The sequence below is a fragment of the Vombatus ursinus genome, unplaced genomic scaffold (genome assembly GCF_900497805.2).
Source record: "Vombatus ursinus unplaced genomic scaffold, bare-nosed wombat genome assembly UNPS02011591.1, whole genome shotgun sequence".
NCBI lineage: Eukaryota > Metazoa > Chordata > Mammalia > Diprotodontia > Vombatidae > Vombatus > Vombatus ursinus.
The window spans coordinates 112,547-133,764 of NW_020951369.1; the positions used below are offsets into that span (position 1 = coordinate 112,547).

Sequence of the window (21,218 nt, forward strand, 5' to 3'; positions counted from 1 at the left end):
ATCTATCTATCTATCTATCTATCTATCTATCTATCTATCTATCTATCCACACATATTATTTTTTCCTTCCAACTACCCTAATACTGACAAAGGTCTCATGAGTTACAAATATCATCTTTCCATGCAGGAATGTAAACAGTTCAACCATAATAAGTCTCTTATGAATTTCTCTTTCCTGTTTACTTCTTCATGTTCTACTTGAGTCTTGTATTTGAAAATCAAATTTTTGATTCAGCTCTGGTCTTTTCATCAAGAATGCCTGAAAGTCCTCTATTTCACTGAATGACCATTTTTTCCCCTGAAGAATTACACTCAGTTTTGCTGGGTAGGTGATTCTTGGTTGTAATTCTATTTCCTTTGCCCTCCGGAATATTATATTCCATGCCCTGCGGTCCCTTAATGTAGAAGCTGCTAAATCTTGTGTTATCCTGATTGTGTTTCCCCAGTACTTGAATTGTTTCTTTCTGGCTGCTTGTAATATTTTCTCCTTGACCTGGGAACTCTGGAATTTGGCTACAATATTCCTAGGAGTTTTCCTTTGGGGATCTCTTTCAGGAGGAGATCAGTGGATTCTTTTAATTTCTATTTTGCCCTCTGGTTCTAAAATATCAGGGCAGTTTTCCTTGATAATTTCTTGAAAGATGATGTCTAGGCTCTTTTTTTGATCATGGCTTTCAGATAGTCCAATAATTTTTAAATTCTCTCTCCTGGATCTGTTTTCCAGGTCAGTTGTTTTTCCAATGAGATATTTCACATTGTTTTCTAATTTTTCATTCTTTTGGATTTGTTTTACAGTGTCGTGATTTCTCATAAAGTCACTGGCTTCCAATTGCTCTATTCTAATTTTTAAGGAAGTATTTTCTTTAGTAAGCTTTTGGACTTCCTTTTCCATTTGTCCAGTTTTGCTTTTTAGGGCATTCTTCTCCTCATTGGCTTTTTGGACCTCTTTTGCCATTTGTGTTAGGCTATTTTTTAAGGTGTTATTTTTTTCAGTATTTTTTTGGGTCTTCTTTAGCAAGCTGTTGACTTGTTTTTCATGATTTTCTTGCAAAACTCTTAGTTTTTCCTCTATTTCTCTTACTTGCTTCTTAAAATCCCTTTTGAGCTCTTCCAAGGCCTGGGAGTGATTCATATTTTTCTTGGAGGCTTTGGATGTAGGAGCTTTGGCTTCGTTGTCTTTTTCTGGTTGTATGTTTTGATCTTCTTTATCATATACTTTTTTTTGTGTGTGTGAGGCAGTTGGGGTTAAGTGACTTGCCCAGAGTCAACACTAGTAAGTAAGCTAGTAAGTGTTATGTGTCTGAGGCTGGATTTGAACTCAGGTCCTCCTGACTCCAAGGCCGCACTGTGCCACCTAGCTGCCCCTATCATATACTTTTCTTAAGGCAGCTTAAAATCTCTTAACTTGTTTGGTGTTTTTATATCTTGCCTGTTTACTCATATCAGGTTTGCAGTCTACTAAGACTGTCACATCTTTTTGATTTGACTGTTCAACCAGATTTGAATCCAGCTAAGTATATGTTCATCTAGCCCATAGGTGTCAAACTTGAGTCCTGTACAGTTCTGGAGTATAGTCCAAACCAAATTAAAATATAATTGGGAAATGTTTAACAGAACAAATAAAGATAAAGTAAAACATAGATAATGTTGTTTTTTAGTTTGCTAAGTTAATATACAGCCTGCAGAGATCCCTTTCTATTAGAGTTTGATACTGCTGGTCTAGTCTTCCACTTTTTAGCTTATCTACAAGAATCATGTTAAAGATTTCATCAGATTTCATAAAAACTTGGCTAAAATCTAGGTAAATTTTATCTTTAGTATTTCCCTGTTCTTCTGGTCTTCTGACCTGTCTGAAAAGGAAAATGAAGTTAAATCTTACATGATCTAGTCTTGATGAAACTATTTTGCTTGTTTTTGTGAGCCCTGCTTCCTTTAAGGTTCATTAACCATGTTTTTACTGTATTAATATAGAATCCAACCTCCCCTTCCCCACCAAGGAATTGAAGCCTAGCTTACTGGTTTATAGTTAGCAGACTTTGCTTCTGAGGTATAGTTTTGGTTCTGCTATTAACTTTAACTTTCTGGCTGTCGGGAAATAAGTAATATTACTTCTCTGTGCCTCAACATCCATACCTAGGAAATGGAGCTAATAATTTTCTTGCAGAATAAAATGCGATGTGTTTGCATATTCAGAAATTAAAAGCACAGTTCAAATATTTTTATAGTATTATAATAGCATAATATAGCATGATATATATGTTATAATGTAGCAAATTAAACTTCAAGTTTGATTAAATTATTGAATTTTTTGATTAAATTAATCAACTAATTAATTAAAGTTGATTTGTTCTCATGTAATAGTCATCTTTAATTAAGTTCTGGGACACAGCATAAGGCATAGGACAGTGGAAAAGGAGTTAGTAGACCAAGATTCAAAACCTGTCTCGGACAGTTACTGCTTATATTATCTTAAGCAAGTCACTTAACATCTCTAGGACCTGTTACTTCATCTTTTAAAATAGGAGCAATTAAACTAAGTAGACTTCAAAGTTCTTTTGTGCTCTGCATTTATAATCCAAAGTAAGACTGAAAGGGTCATAAATAGAGTACAGTGTGAATGAAGGTTTCTAAGTCACAGGTGCAATTCTGTTTTGAATATTCTTATCTTTATTTTCAGCTCCCAGTTGTGGCATTTAATGTGAACAATCTGCCATTTACGGAATCCATGCTCTCTGTCTGGGCTCAGTTGGTCAACTTGGCAGGAAGTAAATTAGAAAAACACAGAATCAAGAAGTCTACTAACCAAGGCCTCACAGGTTAGTATATTTTCTCTTCAATTCAGAAGATCCAATCAAATGCTGATTGAGCAGGGTGGTGTACGTAAGAGGGGAATTTGGAATTTGGAAGCAAAGATGAAGTGTGTTTTAAAAAAAAAAACACACCAAAAAACTAGACCTTTTCATTATGACCAGTAACCGTTACTGATTAATTGTCAGGCTCATGACTCTGTGTTTTGTGATAATGAATTTTTATGAGTTAGATTATGCCAGTAAACCATAGCACATGTGCTTTAGGCTAACAGTTGCATGTAGTCCTTCTCCAGGGTAGCAAAGAGCAAACAAATTTGTTCAGCTTAAGTATCTGTAGTTAAAATTTGAACTGTTATTTTTATTATTCAGGCTTCAAAAGGCATATTCTTCTCTGTATCTCCTTCCTTCCCCACCCATTTAGAAAAGGTGTTGGGCAAAAATCCTCATGCAACTAAATTTTTAATAATGGGCTCATGGTTGCTTTGTCTTTAGGCTTCTGAATCAAATTAGAAAATAACTGCATCCTCAGTTAGAAAGAGGTCCTGAGATGAGAGGAGGTAAAATAAGCCAAATATATTTTTAGCTTTCACAGATCCGTATGTGTAGAATTAAATGAATTGCCCATTGGGATAAACTTACATCATGCCATAATATGTAGAGAACTTAATGAACTTGGAGTCAGGAAGACCTGAGCTGAAATCCTACCTCAGACTCTTATTAGTTGTGTGACTCTGGGCAAGTGACTGTTTGCCTTAGTTTCCTATTGTTAAAAATGAGTGGGCTGGACTTGACAGCCCTTTCAGCTCTAAATTGGTGGCCTTATGGTTAGATAGGTTTTGCATGAGGATTTTTCCAGTATTGACTCTTACTTAAAAATGAATCTCCTGATAAAGATGTATTTTACTTAAAAAAAATCTGAATAATCCGATGGGCATAATTTGATGAATTAAAGAAATGAAGTACTTACAAATGTGAGTAGGCAATTAATAGGGGACATACATTCATTTTATCTTTTTTTGGAAGAATGATTTTTGCATTATCCTTACTGGTAAATGATTCAAAGAGCTTGCTTTAGTTAAAATATTTTTTACCCATTTTTTTATACCAAATAGGAAAAATATTCTCCTTAATCATAGATCTAAGAACATGGAGCTTTTCTGTAAAAATAGTCAGATTAATACTTTATTCTGTGATAGGATGATTCTTATTTTCCTTACAAGGAACACAGCTGACTTAGAGAATCATTTTTCTGCTGTAGTAAGCACAAAGAGAAAAAATGTGCTTTGGTATGGATTTTCTGTACATAGAAACATATCTGAACCAGAAGCTTGCACATCAGTGTGAGAGGGGCCATGGAGTCATAATGTTGAGTCATGATCGTCCATTGGTCTATAACCTTAACTCTTTTTATCCTCTTCATTTATGGATCACACTTTCTTCTGAAGACTTAGGGCTTCAGAAATGCATGGGTCTAATGGCAAAATGCAAAGCTTCTCTCCCTAGGGATTGGGGGTAGGTAGTAATATGTTCTGATTTGTCCGTTTGGTGTGGTGCCCAGAGATATTTCCTTAGATTTTTGTGGCACTCCTAGGATCATCGATTTAGATCTGAAAGGACCCTCAGAGGCTCTCTTGTTCAACTCCCTCATTTTGTACATGAGGTAACTGTCCCAGGAAGGTTAAGTAACTGCTCCAAGATAACACAGGTATGGAGAGGCTAAGGCCAAGGTAGATTCTGATGGTAGGACTTAAAGCTGCAGAGCCACTGTACTTTCTTCCCATATGGTGGCTGTTTGTCTCTACTTGCTGCAGTATGAGGCTTTTGACTGATCAGGTCTTTGTATTATGCATATCCAACAGGTTTTTGTCAGTATTGTAAATGGAGAGACCAAATATTATGTTTATAAGATTACTGGAAGACCCTCCAAAATGTCTAATCATTTGTGAAGCTTTTGATGTAGTATGTTGTACTTTTCTGATGACTCTTGTTTTCTATAGGACAAGTAGACTTGGACTTGCTAAGATGCCAACAATTGAAATTATACATATTGAAAGCAGGTCGAGCATTGCTTTCACATCAGGATAAACTGAGGCAGATCTTGTCTCAACCAGCTATACAAGAGAATGGAGTCATCTCTATAGGTATCTTATTTTCAGATCTTCTTAGAAAAATTAATATGCATTTTTTGCCAGCTTGTTTTTATTCATGAAAATTAGTCCAGAGAAATGTTTTCTTTTTAACAAATTGAAAATGGCAGGTTTGGAACTAAAGTGAAGGCAGGTAGTCAGTGATCATTTGTTTTTAATGTTTGCTATGTGCTGAGCATTGTGCTAAATGCTGATAATAGTGTAAATCACCTAAGGTTCTTTTCTTGTTAAAGTACTGAGAAGTACTTCTTGTTAATTATTTTAAAATTTAATTCAGGCATTATTTATTGGGCAACTATTATTTGTATGGCACTGTGCCAGGTAATAGGAGGGAAACAGAGATATAAGATAATCTTTGAGGAATTTTCAGTTTAGTAGGGCAAGTAAGTATAGGCTTTCTTAAAGTTGGAGGAACCATTAGAGATTATTTAGTCCAACTCTTGTATTTTACAAATGAAGAAATTGAGATTTGAAGAGGTTTAAATGACTCTTCCAAGAATCAGCACTGAGTGATAGAGCTGGGATTTGAATCCAGTTCTTCAGTTATCTAGTCATTCCACTACTATATTATCTATCTCCATATTGCAAGAAATAACATAAGAATTATCACGATAAAGGTGTGAATAATAATAGCTGAAATGTATGTAACACTTTAAATTTTGCAAAGTTCTTTACATACGTTTTCATTTGAGATACAGAGTGCCATGAAATTTCAGCTGAGGGGGAAATCATTTCTGGCTAGTGGAGATCATACACATTTTCATGGTACAAGTGGCTTTTGAGCTGGCCCTGTAAGGACAGCTATCGTTTCAGCAGGAAGTAGAGGAAAGGACATAGTAGAGGTAGAAAGGTATAGAATCAGAAAAGTATATGACAAGTTTAGGAAATGAGAGGTGGTTCAGATTGGTTATAGCTAGTAAATGTGTAGGGAAATAGGTGATGGGGCTAGATCAGAAAGGACTTTGAATGCCAAGCTAAGAAGTTATTTGATTGGTCACTTGGAGATTTTGTTTGGGGGTCATATGATTAGGCTTTGTTTAGGAAGATTATTCTGTCAGGGATTTGTTTGTTTAAGGTAAATTGGCGTGGAAAGAGAGAAAGTGTGTATGTTGGGAAACCAGTTAATGGAAATATTAAAATAGTCTGAGAGGCCATGAGGGCTTGAAGTAATGTTGCATAGCAGTAGAAATAGAGATCAATTTTTGTATTCTCCGTACACAGAGCCTCACATATAAATACACCTAATAAATACTTACTGATTTGACTCAACAGACTTAACGTTCTATAGAGGGAGACAACATATGCATGTATACATATTTACAAAATAAATATATAGAAGACCATTTTTTGAGGATCAGGAAAAGCCTTGTGTAGAAGGTACCAGTTAAATTGAATTTTGAAGGAAACAAGGGAGTCTGAGAGGTGGAGGTGAATGTGAGATTGAGAAGCTAAAAAGGCAAAACTTGGCTACTGGCTGGATTGGAGCAAGACTGAGATTTTCTGCCCAGGTGAGCATTTGCTGGAATGCTTATGGCATACATGTAGGGCTAAAGGGACCTCAGAAGCCATCTAGTCAACTCCTCATTTTATAGATAAATGAGGAAACTTAAGCTCAGGGTGTGACTTGGCTAAAGTCACATAGGTAGTAAAGTCACATAGATCAGAGGCAGAATCTGAATCCAGGTTCTCTGACTCCAGATCAGGGCTGTTTCCATGCATTGGGCTGGTGTGAAATGATGCTGGCTTTGAGATGTTTCATTTGAAGTACTTCAGTTGCTTCTAGGGGAAGATGTCTAGTAACCTTTTGGAAATAAAGGACTAGAATTTAGTCAAGAGATTAAAGACTAGATTTTAAGACTTGAGAGGTATTCTCTTCTCCCCCTACCCCCCAACTGCAACTGCCCTTCACCCCAACCCCCCAGTGGAAGTGATGATTGGATTCCTGGGAGTAGAAGAGAAAAGAACAGTGAGGAAAGAACCTTGGGAATATCTGTATTTTGGAAAAAGGAGGAGGGGAATAGGAATTGTTAAAAGATATCAGTGAATGAGAAGGTTTCTTTCAAGTAGTGTATATTATTTTACATGTATCCTTATTCTTTGTATTTTTAGTTGCATATCCTCAAAGAATAGATTAATTGGAAATCATAGCTCAATGACAGTTTATATTCTTTGATTATGTGAATGTATGTTTCATATTTAGTAGAATTTCAGTTGGAGAACATTGATTATTCTTTTAACATCCATGATGTGCTTTAAAATTCAGATGATGGAACAGCAGCATCCCCTGATATTGGAGATATGTCTCCTGAAGGGCCTCAACCTCCAATGATCCTCTTGCAGCAGTTGTTGACATCTGCCACACAGCCATCACCTGTAAAGGCAATATTTGACAAACAGGAACTTGAGGTATAATTATGCAACCCGATTAATTTTTATTACACTGTATTAAGAAAGTGAAGCTATTTCTTCATAGTGTATATTTTTTCAAGTATAATTCTAAGGTAGGCCTGCACACCATATGGCCCGCTATAGGATTTTGGGCAGCTGTCACGTGACCTGTGACAATCAACCATCATCAGTCTGTCTTTAGTCTATCCTGTCTGCAGCCTGAAGAAGTTTAGCCTATTTTAATTTTGGCCTCTACCTACTGCCAGGTTGTGCAGGTCTCCTCTAAGGTCACAGTGTTTTTTCATGATACACTGAAACTTTTGCAAAACTAGCTTGGAAAAATGAGATATTTGGTAGCATTTTCATCTGCCCTTTTAAAAAAATGACAATTTTATTTCAGCATTAGAAATTTAAACACAGTAATACTGTACAATACTTGAGAAGTTAAAAAAAACAAGCACCATGTCACCTTGGTTCTGTTCCATTGCTACCACCATTTGCCAACAGGCAATCACAGCGTCATGAAACTTATGTGAAAACCAGGTTTATTGTTGTTGTTTGTCCTTGGGACCTTGACATCAGGAGGGTGATGTCATAACTTGCAAATGAATTGGTTGTAAGTGAGACAGAGCTGTGCAAAGTCATCTTACTCTCTCCTCCACTGAGTCCAGTAGTGAGATATAGATCAGGACTGGAGATGGCTCAGGATGCAGTGGGAGATGTTGGCCTTTTTAAGCTAAAGTCTTTGTCTCAGTTTGTCTGAGGTGACACCCATTCAGTGATTAAGGCCAGGTAAGAAACAAGACAAAGGGGACAGCTAGGTGGTGCAGTGGATAGAGCACCGGTCCTGAAGTCAGGAGGACCTGAGTTCAAATCTGGCCTCAAGCCAAACACTTAACACTCACTAGCTGTGTGATGCTGGGCAAGTCACTTAACCCCAATTGCCTAAAAATAAAAAAAATTTAAAAATTAGAAAAACAAACAAGACAAAGAATGGCCTCTTTTACCTAATCCCAAAAATCAATCTGAGAGGGAAAGACCCTCAGGATTTCTGGCCAAAACAGAAACAATTGCTATTTACACTCATTCTGAGTTTTGGGAGCCCAAACAATGACCAAATGGGGCTTGGGCTGGGACCTATTGTTGGCCAGTCAATGAGAGCCAGAGGGATTTGGGTTTAAGGCATGGTCCTTAAAAAGAAATCTTGTCGTAAACCCCAATGTTTACCCCTTGTGAGGTTTCAGCAGTCAAAATTTATATTCCTTTGGTTAGAGCACCTGCCGGTAAGGGTATGATTCCCTGTGTGGTTGGAGGGAGGGAGAGGAGGAAGGGAGAGAATTATATATCATGACTCTCAGAGAATAATTATGTATAAGAATATGTATAAGAATATCATTGTCATCAGTTTATAGCATGACTTTACAATATTCATTTCTAATGCTTATCACCAAATGGTGGGTTTTTTTCTCCCTTTGGATAGGCTGCTGCTTTGGCTGTGTGCCAGTGTTTGGCTGTGGAGTCGACCCATCCATCCACTCCAGTGTTTGAAGAGTGTAGTTCTAGTGAGGCCACAACACCTGTCACAGTACAGCATATTCGACCTGTAAAAGTAAAAAAGCGAAAACAGTCTCCTATTCCTGCTTTGCCTATTGTAGTACAGCTCATGGAAATGGGATTTCCTAGGAAAAACATCGAATTTGCATTGAAGTCTCTTACTGGAAGTGCTTCTGGGTTACCAGGTATTGCTTTTTTATATGCAATTATTACATTTGTATATAGAATTAAGTTTAGATGTCAATGTAATGACAGCAACTTTCCTTAATTTTTGTTAATATTATAAAACATTAAAGTCTGTATGAACTAATACTATATATGTACTTTTTTTAAGGTGTGGAAGCCTTGGTTGGTTGGTTGCTGGATCATCCTGATGTACAAATTACTGATCTCTCAGATGCTGATACAGTCTCTGATGAATATTCAGATGAAGAAATAGTGGAAGATGTGGAAGAGACTGAGGCATCTTACCCTGTGGTTAGTATGTGGGGAGGCAATGTGGTATCATGGAAAGGCTTCTTTGTTTGAATTCAGTGAACCTGGGTTTGAAACCCAGCCCTCCTGCTTACTATTGGTATGACCTTGAGCAAGTCACTTAACTTCTCCCAGCCTCATTTTGCTTATTTGTAAAATGAGTTTAGAATAGATTACCACCCTCTCAGGAACTTTCCAGTTCAGTATCTATGATTCTGTAATCTTTCTTAAAAGCTGAATCAGTAATTGATTTTAACATTATTTGGGTAACTTAAACTTGCAAAAAAAAAAAAAAAGATAACAGAGTTTAATGCTAAACATATTATTTTGTGTTGACTGATTGTTTTGTTTGTTAGATTTTTCCCCCCAATTAGATTCACTCTTCTATTTTAATTTTGGCCTCTACCTACTGCCAGGTTGTGCAGGTCTCCTCTAAGGTCACAGTGTTTTTTCAACTTGAGAAGAGTGAAAAAGTCTTGTACTTTAGTTTTGTCCCAGCATTTAGTAAGGTGATGGATATATAGTAATATATCAATAAATATTTGATTTTTATTTTCCTTGTCTAAATGGGAGTGGTTGTAGTAATGTCTAATGAGAAATAAAGGGCTTTAGCCACAGAGATATAACTCTGTTCCTATGATTATCTGACATTCTGGCATTAAATATGTTGAAATGAATATTGTCCTTATTTTCTGTTCTGGATAGCTTTTATCTTAATGATCACTTTGAGGCCAATTCAGGAATTTTAGATATTTGCAATTTCCTAGATTCAATTCTAGAAATGATATTGACAGTTGTCAAAATGTAAATGTGATTCTTTTCACTATGTAGAGTAATATTTGGGGTTAAATACCTTTAAATTTTTCTTTTGGTTTTTTGTTTTAGTCTAGTTGTGCTGTTGTAACGGAGAGCCAAACTTATAAAAAACGAGCTGATTTCTTAAGTAATGATGACTATGCAGTATATGTTAGAGAAAACATTCAGGTGAGTGTGTTTTTAGGCTCCAGATTATTGGATATTGGCTTGTGTGAACCATTCAGTTCATATAGCTATGATTGGATATGCTCTCTTGGTTTTAATTTAGGTAGGAATGATGGTTAGGTGCTGCAGAACATATGAAGAAGTTTGTGAAGGAGATATAGGTAAAGTGATTAAATTGGACAGAGATGGATTACACGACCTCAATGTGCAGTGTGATTGGCAACAAAAGGGGAGTACCTATTGGGTTAGGTATATCCATGTTGAACTTATAGGTAAGGGCAGTTTTCAGTAAATTCTCTATGTATTTTACTATGAAGAAAAATATTTTTAGAAACAAACATAAGCAGTGTGTTTGTCTGGTTGAAATTCTTAGGTTTCCCACCACAGAGTTCTCCTTCCCATATCAAGATTGGTGATAAAGTTAGAGTGAAAACATCAGTAACCACACCAAAATACAAATGGGGATCGGTTACTCATAGAAGTGTGGGAGTTGTAAAAGGTAATGTATCTATCCATTTGAATAATATGCAAAATATTAGTTTTCCATCATTACATACCATGTTTTATAACTAGAAAAATCTGTGACCCCCAAGTGCTAAGTATTAAAATAGCCATATTTTCTCGTGGGTTTTTTTTTTTGTGTGTGTGTGCATGTGTTATAAAATCTGGATGCTGCTTCTATACATAAACATTTGTGCAATTGGATTAGTTAATTGGTAGTAAAAATGTTCCATTTCATTCTTTAGTGAAAGCAGTAACATGTCAACAAATTACCCTTACTCTCAAGAGCTGAAATTTTGAAGAACTTTAGCAGTGTGAAGTTATTAAAGATTGCAGAAGAAATTTTAAAATACTAATATCTTTTTCCCCTCTTAATTTTGAACTCGTAAGTTTATTGTCCTATTTTGAGAAATTTTCGTATAATTTTCTTTTTAAGTGCTTTATAGAATTAGTGTCAAACCTGTAGTGACAAATGGAGAAGAGGAAGGAGATTTAAGTTAATATTTCTGAAAACTGGATAAAATACTAAATTACTTACTTTTTCTTTTAAAATGTCTTTCTTTCCTCTTCTTAAAATTATCACAAATTTTGCTGGTTTTAAGAATGAGATCATTTTAAACATTCTCACACTGAAAGGTGACAGTGCAAAGATTTTGTTTTTAGTTAATATTTTTGTATAGTAAGATACTCTTGCTGTGGTTGTGGTGGGGTTATTTCTTAGGTATTAATGATAGGGTGTACGTAAGTATAATAAAAATGTTTATGACTAAAGTTACAGCTTTAATTTTAAAGTCTTTTTGGTAACTGATAAGTTTTTCATTTCCCCAACCAAGAAATTTCTGCTATGTTTTAGCTTTTAGTGCCAATGGAAAGGATGTCATTGTGGACTTTCCTCAGCAGTCTCATTGGACAGGATTATTGTCAGAAATGGAATTAGTGCCCAGTATTCATCCTGGAGTTACGTAAGTTTTGATTTTCTTACATTCATAAGAACATTAACATTGTGGAGCAGTGGTTGAACTTTTCTAAAGGGGTTCCTAACCTTTCTTGTGTCATGAACCCCTTTGTCATTTTGGTGAAGCTGGCAAACATAGCTTCTCAGAATGTTTTAAAATGAGTAAAGTAGATATATAAGACTCCAAAGGAAACTAAAGGTCCCAAGTTCTTGGGTCCTTTGAAATCTCTTTACCTTGGTGATCTGTGGATTACAGATCAAGACCCTCATTTTTTATAACAAATTGGGACTGCTTATATTTATTCATTTGTCATCTTTTAAATAATAGAATTTGTCATATATTTTCAAATTGTTAGGTGTGATGGCTGCCAGATGTTTCCAATTAATGGACCTCGTTTCAAATGCAGAAATTGTGATGATTTTGACTTTTGTGAAACCTGTTTTAAAACCAGGAAGCATAATACCAGACATACTTTTGGCAGAATAAATGAACCAGGTATGTCAAGTGAGAGTATCTCTATGATTTTCTTCCAGCCAGAATGTCAATAAATATCTCAATTAGTATACTTCAATGACTGTTTGAAAAATGCAGAATTATTGAGGAAATAGGAAGATTAACTTTTACCAAATCACCTTATGTCTGTTCTCAGAAATTTAAACTAAAAAAAGATTTTCAATGTTAGAGAAATAAAGATACCAAACTGTGGTGTGGTCAAAAACATCAAGGGAAAAAATTATGGAGAAGACAGCTATCAAATACACAATATATATTCAAATGAATTTAATCACTTGAATATCAGCAATGTAAATAGTTAATGGTTCATCTCTATAGTTGCTGTTTTGTTCTAAGATTCAGCAATGTGAAAGGGAGTTGGGAGATAACACACTTATATACCATATATACTTATATTATTTTTAATATATATACCAGTCAAAATAGATTGAATCGTACAGGGGACTAGAAAGAACATTAGATTGAGAATCAGGAAAAACCTAGGTCTAGTCTCCAACCTCCTTGCAGTAATTTTATTTCTTTAGGCAAGTAAATGAATTTCTGTAAATGAGTGTTTGATAGACTAGATAGTGAAGAGAATCTTTGCAGTTTTAACATTTTCTTTGATAGTTAATTATTACCTGTAACTTATAGGTACTTGAGTATATGCGGTTCTATTGTTTTAACAGAACAGCTTTGCATATTTTTATTTTGAGAAAGCACAAGTTATTTCTCATTTTTGCACTTGCCATCTTGCACTTATTCTTTTTGGCTTAGAACCATGTGGTTTTTATAGTGGTAGTCGTTGTAAAAACCTGAGAGAAATGAGTAGGCATCCATGATGTAACTTGGATATATAAATGTGATTGGTTGTGTAAAGGAATAGTGTTGCTACCACTTTTTCAATTTCAGAATGTGGGAGCATCAAATTTATCAAAATAAGACCCTTAATTATAAAAGCTTTTTCTAAAGCCCAGTGATTCACAGGATAATACTATTTATGTACCTGACTATTCATTTTATGTTGAACAGGTCAGTCTCCTGTATTTTGTGGGCGTTCTGGGAAACAGCTGAAACGCTGTCACAGCAGTCAGCCTGGAATGCTCCTGGATAATTGGTCAAGAATTGTTAAGAATCTCAATGTGTCCTCATCAGTAAATCAGGCTTCTCGCCTGATTGATGGCAGTGAACCATGCTGGCAGTCTTCTGGGTCACAAGGCAAGGTAAGTGGAAACAGTTGTGAATTATAGTTCTGCTTTTTCAGTTAATTTAAGTTTTTAAAATGAACTTGAAAGGAATTGATTAAGACCTTCTAGTACATACTCATTTTGAGAATATCTGGAAAAAAATCTATTGGAATACAGTATAATAGAGTTCTCTTTAGAGTAAATATGCTTATTTGTCTAATGTATTTGCAAAAAAATATTCATGGCATCGACCATTTTTCTTCTTCCAAGACATGGCCATAGAACTTTGTGCATAAATTCAAATATATATTATTTTCACCGATGAAGGAAGTGTATCAATCAAAAAGCAATTATTAAGCACCAGTACCATGTGCCAGGTACTACAGTAGGCACTTAGGATGCAATTACCCGAAAAAGAAGCCATACTTACTTTTATGGAACTTACATTCTATGTAGACATCATGTATATGTATAGTAGTTTTTCCACTCTCAGGATGTCTTCATTGGTCTTTAGCCAGGGCCAACATTTCATGAGGGACCCCAGTGAGACTCACTTTACTCCCAGTTTGACTCTGAACTTTTACACCTCCACGCCAGCAGCCTTATCCTCCCCTTCTGCCTTGCAACCTTCTCCCCTTGCCAGGTTTCCTTTCCTTTTTTTACCTTATTAGAAGGTTTGCCTGGCACATAGTAAGAACTTAATAAATTATCTCTTTCTGTCTATCTTTATATCTTTCTACTACAGAAAAATCACTTATTTAGCTTCGGGGTGCTTTTCTATTTACATTTAAATATGAATATGTCCAATCTGTAAACTTCAAAACAAAAACTATGAAACTGAATGAGAACAACAATTTAGAACTGAGCTGATTTTCAGACTAGTGCATAGAGATAGCCTAGACTGTCATCTATTAAACCTGAGTAGAGATTTTGGAATTGATTTTTTAAAAAAATGTCTAGACTATTTATTAACCAAGAATAATTTTTTTTTTTAAGCATTGGATTCGACTGGAGATTTTCCCTGATGTTCTTGTTCATAGACTGAAAATGATAGTAGATCCTGCTGACAGTAGCTACATGCCTTCATTAGTTGTAGTTTCAGGTAATTGAATCAGATCACTGGACAAAGAAGTCTTCTCTTTCAGATTATAAAATCCATTTCTCTGATTCTTTTATTTTTTTCTTTAGGTGGGAATTCCCTAAATAACTTAATTGAGCTAAAGACAATCAATATTAACCCAGCTGACACCACAGTGCCTCTTCTAAGTGACTGCACAGAGGTAGGTGCAAGATCTTAAACAAGAAATCACTCTTTTATAATTCAACAGTTCAAACTGTTTAATGCTTTCAGTTCCATATTAGTGTCTAGTCTCTTTTGTTCCATTTTTATTTTTTTCTTGATGATTCAGGGTTAGATAATGTCATCTTAGTATATTATCTTATTATTTTATGCTTGTAAGAAATTACAATTGTAAATTTTCAGGTAATCTTGAGAAAAACATCCATAACAAATTTATTTTTATGCTTTTAAGAAAAATTATCTTTGTTAAAAATCTCTTAAAAGGCAGTTGTACCTTGGGCATAGCAGCTGCTTAATAAATATTTGTTCTTTAATTTGTTTAATTTGATCCTCTGACTTTGTGCTTATGGGAGTCAAATTGGTATTCACATAATCCAACTCAATTATGTTGCTTCTGCAGTTGCACTGTGTGGTTTCAAGTGATTAGTTGCTTTTATTCTTGATCCTATGGATTTAGTTTTCCAAGTAACCTTGACATAGTATGTATTATGTTTAGACATTTAATAAAAAGTTTATTGTATACAGTCCTTGTATATTCTGTGAAAAGTTTACATAAGACCACTTTGAGTAATACTATAGTTGTTTTGTGAAAGAGGAGATATTTTTACTTCCCTGAAATAAATGATCTGATGAACTTAGCTGATTAAAAACTATACACAAAAGAACACTGGTAGAGTTCTGTAATAGCTGTTTTGCTTTTCTGTCTGCTGCATTTGACACTAGTGATGACCCTTTCCTTGATACTGTCTCCTCTTTGATTTTTGCCACGCTATTTTTTTTAAATACACTCTTCTTTCCTGGTTTACCTCATATCTTATCATTGCCCCTTCTCAATTTCCTTTGGTGGCTAAACATCCACATCTCATATTCTAAATGTAGTCTCCAAGGTTCTGTGTTAGGCCCTCTTCTCTTCTCATCTATCCTCTTGGTAACCTCATCCCCTCCAGTGAATTTAATGATCGTCTTTATGGTAATTAAATCTGTGTGTCTTTCTATCTGTATATCTTTCTATCTATCTGTCTGTCTGTCTGTCTATCTATCTATCTATCTATCTATTTATCTATCTGTCTGTCTGTCTGTCTGTCTATGCCTATTCTCTTCGCCTGAGCTTTAATACCACCAATTTTCTAATGGATATTTCAAACTTAAGTCCCAGAGATATCTCAAATTCTGCAAGTTCAAAATTGAATTCATTATCTGTTCTCCTCCTCTCCCTGCTGTCCATCTTTCCTCCAAACTTGCCCATTTCTGTCAAAGGCACAACTATTACTTTACTCTCATTGTAGTCTTAACCTAATAGCCATTTAAATTTGACACAGTCCTCTCCTCTCAAATCCCTTGTTGCCATACTTCAGGCTTGAATTAATCTCACTATCTATCTTTTTCAGTCCTACTCACTAGCTGCTGAATGCAGCTAGAGAAAGTCTTACAACTCTGTTGACTGTTGACTAGGTACCTTACAAATCTGTGTTATCCAACCTTAACTGGACCCTCACTACATTAAGGAAATCCCTTTATTTCTCCTTAGTTTATTTTCTTTATCACTCCCCACAGAAACTGTTCAAGACCTTTTCTACTCTTCTCAATCCTCTCATAGCCCTGTCTCATTCCTTCTCTCAGCTGAAGTCCTTACTTCTTACTTTACTAAGAAAGTTGATCATTTGACATGAGCACCTTTTTTTCCTCATTCTTTTAAGCTTAAAACTCCTTGACATCATCTTCCTGACATTCTTTCTCCTATTTACCCAGTCTTTTGACAATGAGGTGTTCCTTCTCTTTGCCAAAATCAACACTTATGCATATGTACTAATCCTGTTCCCTCTTTGTCTTCTCTAGTACATTGCATCCTCAACCATCCCTGCCCTCCATTTTCAACCTCTCCCTTTCTATTGGTTCGTTCTCTGTTGCTTTGAGACATGCCCAAGTCTCCCTTATTCTTCAGTCCTTACAATCCTTTCAAACTATTGTCCTATATCATTCATCCCTTTCTTAGCCAAACTCCACTCCATTCTCACTATTCTACAGTCTGGTTTTTGACCTCATCACTCAACTGAAGCTGTCTTTTCCAGTGTTATCAGTGATTTGCCAAATCTAATGATTTTTTTCTCAGTCCTCATCCTTTTTAATATGTCTGTTGCATTTGGTACTACTGACCACCTTGTCCTCCTGCATGTTTTCTCCACTTTGGTTTTTTTATGACAGTACTTTTTCTTGTTTCTCCCTAAACCAGTTTGACTGTTCCTTCTCAATCTCCTTTGCTATCTTGTTATCTGTAACACACCCCCTTTATGTGGATATTGTCCAAGTTACAGCCTTAGATCATTTTCTCTTCTTCCTTTTTACTCGCTCAGTAAACTCATCAGCTCCCATAGGCTTAACTATCTTCTCTGTGCAGATACCTCACAGATTTATATATCAAGCCGTAGTCTCTGCTCAATTTTCCAGTTACCAGTAGATGGATGTCCTGGATACCTCTCATTCATTTTGTCTAAAACTGAAATCATTATCTTTATCTTCAAATCTTCTTCTCTTCCTAACTTCCATCTGTTCTCCCAGGTGCATAACCTCAGTATTATCCTAGGCCCTTCATTCTCCTTCATCCTATGAATCCAGTAAGTTGCCAAATTTTGCCAATTTTACTTTTACAACATCTCTTGCATCTGATCCCTTCTTTCTATTCATATAGCTACCACCTTAATTCGGACCCTCATTAATTCTTGCTTAGATTATTGCTGTAACCTTCTAATTAGGCTCCTTGACTTGATTTTCTCACCATTCTAGTCTGTCCTGTACCCTGCTGTCAAAGTAATTTTCCTTATATACAGGTCTGACCAAATTTGAGGTGTTTCTTATTGCTGCTAGGATAAAATAAAAACTCTCTTTAGCTTATAAATCCCTACACAACCTGGCCCCAACCTATATCAATAGCTTTATGAATCCCACACTCTGCCGTTTAGCGATACTGGCCTTCTTTCTGTTCCTTATGTACATAATTTCCTGTATCCATGCAGTTGCATTGGCTGACCTCCTTGGCAGTGTGTATTGATTGAATGAATAATGAATAAATTGAATCCTACTTTAAAAGATAGACCTTACTAAAGGAAGGATATTTTCATTTCACATAATGCCTTATACTTAAAAAAAAAATTGTTTCAGCTTTCCAAATATGCCTTAAATTAGATTTCTTTTCTCTTTCCAGTCATTTATTTGGAATATATTATGTAAATCTATATAAAAATACTATGGCTAATTAAAAAAATTATTTAGTATCACAGGTATATTGAGGTTGCCATAAAGCAATGCAGAAGCTCAGGAATAGATTGTAAAATTCATGGTCTTATTATACTGGGACGAATTCGGGCAGAAGATGAAGATTTGGCTGCTGTTCCTTTCTTAGCCTCAGATAATGAAGAAGAAGATGATGATAAAGCTAACACTGGGAGGTAATATATTTAAATAAATTTGTCATTGGAATTCTAAGCCAGATTTTAGAAGAGGTATTAGATATTTTATCAGTCTATCTAATATTTAGAGAAATGCTTCATAAATATGCAATACATGTGTGTCATTCAGACTTACATGCCAGTTTTATTAAGCAGTGTTTTATTGTCATATTTTTCACCTCTCAGAGTGAAGATATCTTCTATAGCATATTTTCTTATGCTTAAATATGCTTTTGGGAACATCTTTAGGCATTTAGTTGAATAAATGAATGAATAAAAATTCTTACTGGCAAAAGTGTTGTTACAAACAACTATGTAATATTGCCATTCCCTTTAAGAGTCCATGAACTGTTTGGCCGTATCCATGTTGTTGTCCACTAGTATAAGAGTAGAAATTGAGGAGGAAAGGCAGTTGATGACTTGATAAATGGAGGGTAGTGGAGAATGACATGGGGGCCAGTAGATAGTACTGACCATTATTTGAATAAGGTGGAAAATGTTGATACTGTAAATTTCAAAGGAGTAGGGTTGCTGAGCATTTGCAGAAAAGATTGGCTCTGAAAATGGTACTGGGGAAGAAGGAATATTGCACATCCTCCTATAAGACCAATAGGTCAGGAGTGCAATTGAAGGTACAGTTGACAAGGATGTAGTGTCATCTGGGGAAAGCCTGATTTCAGTGATAACAAATAGATGGAAGAAGTGTGTGTGTGTGTGTGTGTGTGTGTGTGTGTGTGTGTGTGTGTGTGTAAAAGAGAGAGAGAGAATTTCATAGAGGAGACACCATGGTAGTAGAGGCTTGAAGGAAGAGAGTGTGCAGTGGAAAGACCATTGATTTGCAGTTAGAGGACTTGGGTTCAGATCTTATCTCTGATAGCTCCAACCTGTATGATACTGAGCAAATCACTTAATCTTTATGATTCTTAATATCCTCATATGTAAGATGAGGTATTTCCTAGATGGACTACCAGCGAAGTCTTTTCCAGATCAGAATCTATGATTCCCTACACCCCTTAATCCATTCATTTGCTAAGTCTTGGATCTGCTTACACAATAATTCTGGCAAATATCCCCTTCTTTCTAGGCACATGGCCATTGCTCTAGTTCAGTCAGTTATCACTTCTCATTTGAACTATTGTACTAGCCTCCAGTTTGTCTCTTTCTAGTGTCCCTTTTTCAGTCAGCTCTCCACATAATTTCTAAGACTCAGGTCACTTCCTGGTCAAAATGTTCATAAATTCTAGATTAAAATTCAGATTCCTTGGCTGACATTTAAAGCCTTTCATGACCTGGTTCTAGCCTGTCTCTCCAGGCTTATTTTGCATTACTCCTGTCCATGCCCACTATGCTCCAGACAAACTGGCCAACTTAATGTTTCCTGAGTTCAGAACTCCCTCTCCCACCTCCCAGCCTTTGCACAGGCTGTCTCAGCTGTGTCCTGAATGTATTCCTTTTTTACCTCTATCTTTTAGAATCTCTAGTTTCCTTTGAGGCTCAACTTATGTGCCATCTGCTTTGTGAAACCTTTCTTGATACACCTCCTTCCACTGCCCATTGTCATTCTTTCTCCCCAAATTTCCTTGTATGTACTTTTTTGTATATTGTGAATATTGTACAAAGTACTCAATATAAGCACCTTGATGACAAATGCTCTTTGATTTTTGTGCCCTCAGTGCCTATTCTGTAGTAGGTGCTTGATACATGTATATTGAATTGAATTGAATTTCAATTTATGTTGTGGTCAGGGATAAGGGAGGAGTAAATAGCTACCTACCTCATTTGTACCTCAAGGCACAAGACATCTCTTCTTTGATACTTTTTGCATAATAGATCATAGAGCTGCATTGCATGTGCCTCCTTCTTTATGAGAAATGACCAAACAGAAAGATGATAGAGATTTTTTCAAGAAAGCAAGTTGTAGTTTCATAAATGATCAATCTCCATTCAAACATGCCTCCCATAACATCCATTTTACCTTATACCAATAATTATTGTTGAATGATGACCCTGAATCATCATTACCATTATTTGTGTAATGTCATATTGTTCATACTAGACTTTAAGTGTCATGATTGAAAGAAAGCTATCTTATTTTTTCTTTCATCCTCCACAGTGCTTGTATATAATACGTACTCATTCAGTAATTTGGTTGAATGAGAAAAAGGTTAACTTTGGTCAAGACACTTATTTTAAGTGTTCTGGTTTTGTGTCAAGTACAATCAAAATGAAAACGCTAACCCTTAGAAAGTTAACCCTTAAACTAGTGGGGAAAAAAAAATCATATAGGATTTATCTGGGAGGGCAGAGGGTGGACAGTGGTCTGGATGATCTCTGATAGGGCCAGAATTTTGCCATATTTACATAATGAGGGATTGGTGCAGGAAATCAATTTTGTTATTAAAGATAACTTATGTTATTTACCATGCTTCCCTCCTCCCTTTGCTTCCCCCACTCCTTCTCTCCTCCTATCTCTGTCTCTCTCTCTCTCTCTGTCGCTGTGTCGTTTAGTCTTATTAGGAAGAAAGCTTCTGGATTGGAATCAGCAGCTACAATAAGAACCAAAGTATTTGTCTGGGGGCTGAACGACAAGGATCAGTTGGGAGGATTAAAAGGTTCTAAGGTATTTGCTAGTATGCCTTAAAAAGATAAAATCAACAAAGGCTGTTTTCTGTGAAGCTATTATTTTGAGCTGTAAAATCTGTGACTATGCCTTGACATAAGGAAAATTTCTTTGTTCATGAGGGAATTTGATCTCTTATTAAAAGTGACTTGTTTATTCTTTTAGCATTCCTGTTCTACACAGAAAATTTTCTGAACTTATTAACATTTATTGGCATATGTTGAATTAATTTTTAAAAGCATGGCTCAAACATGGACATTATCCTTGTGTTCTTAGTATTGCCAAAACCTTAGCCATGGTGGTAAGTTGATGTAGTTGATGCTCCTGCCATTTAATGGCAAGGAAATAAAGTTGTGAGGCTCTTT

At 35.6% G+C, this 21,218-nt stretch overlaps 1 protein-coding gene across 1 annotated transcript in view; it reads left to right on the top strand.

Annotated features, from left to right (window-relative positions):
• The window catches only part of HERC2 (HECT and RLD domain containing E3 ubiquitin protein ligase 2), a gene marked incomplete at its 5' end in the record, with an annotated part of 200,575 nt that overhangs the window by 104,307 nt on the left and 75,050 nt on the right, over nt 1-21,218 (top strand). The window contains 15 exons of the mRNA XM_027856650.1: nt 2,678-2,816; nt 4,808-4,951; nt 7,221-7,363; nt 8,826-9,084; nt 9,234-9,376; nt 10,259-10,357; nt 10,458-10,626; nt 10,728-10,853; nt 11,709-11,817; nt 12,167-12,306; nt 13,336-13,526; nt 14,487-14,592; nt 14,679-14,770; nt 18,058-18,233; nt 20,742-20,853. Coding sequence (XP_027712451.1) covers nt 2,678-2,816; nt 4,808-4,951; nt 7,221-7,363; nt 8,826-9,084; nt 9,234-9,376; nt 10,259-10,357; nt 10,458-10,626; nt 10,728-10,853; nt 11,709-11,817; nt 12,167-12,306; nt 13,336-13,526; nt 14,487-14,592; nt 14,679-14,770; nt 18,058-18,233; nt 20,742-20,853 — 2,148 coding nt within the window. The remainder of the gene's footprint in view (nt 1-2,677; nt 2,817-4,807; nt 4,952-7,220; nt 7,364-8,825; nt 9,085-9,233; nt 9,377-10,258; nt 10,358-10,457; nt 10,627-10,727; nt 10,854-11,708; nt 11,818-12,166; nt 12,307-13,335; nt 13,527-14,486; nt 14,593-14,678; nt 14,771-18,057; nt 18,234-20,741; nt 20,854-21,218) is intronic.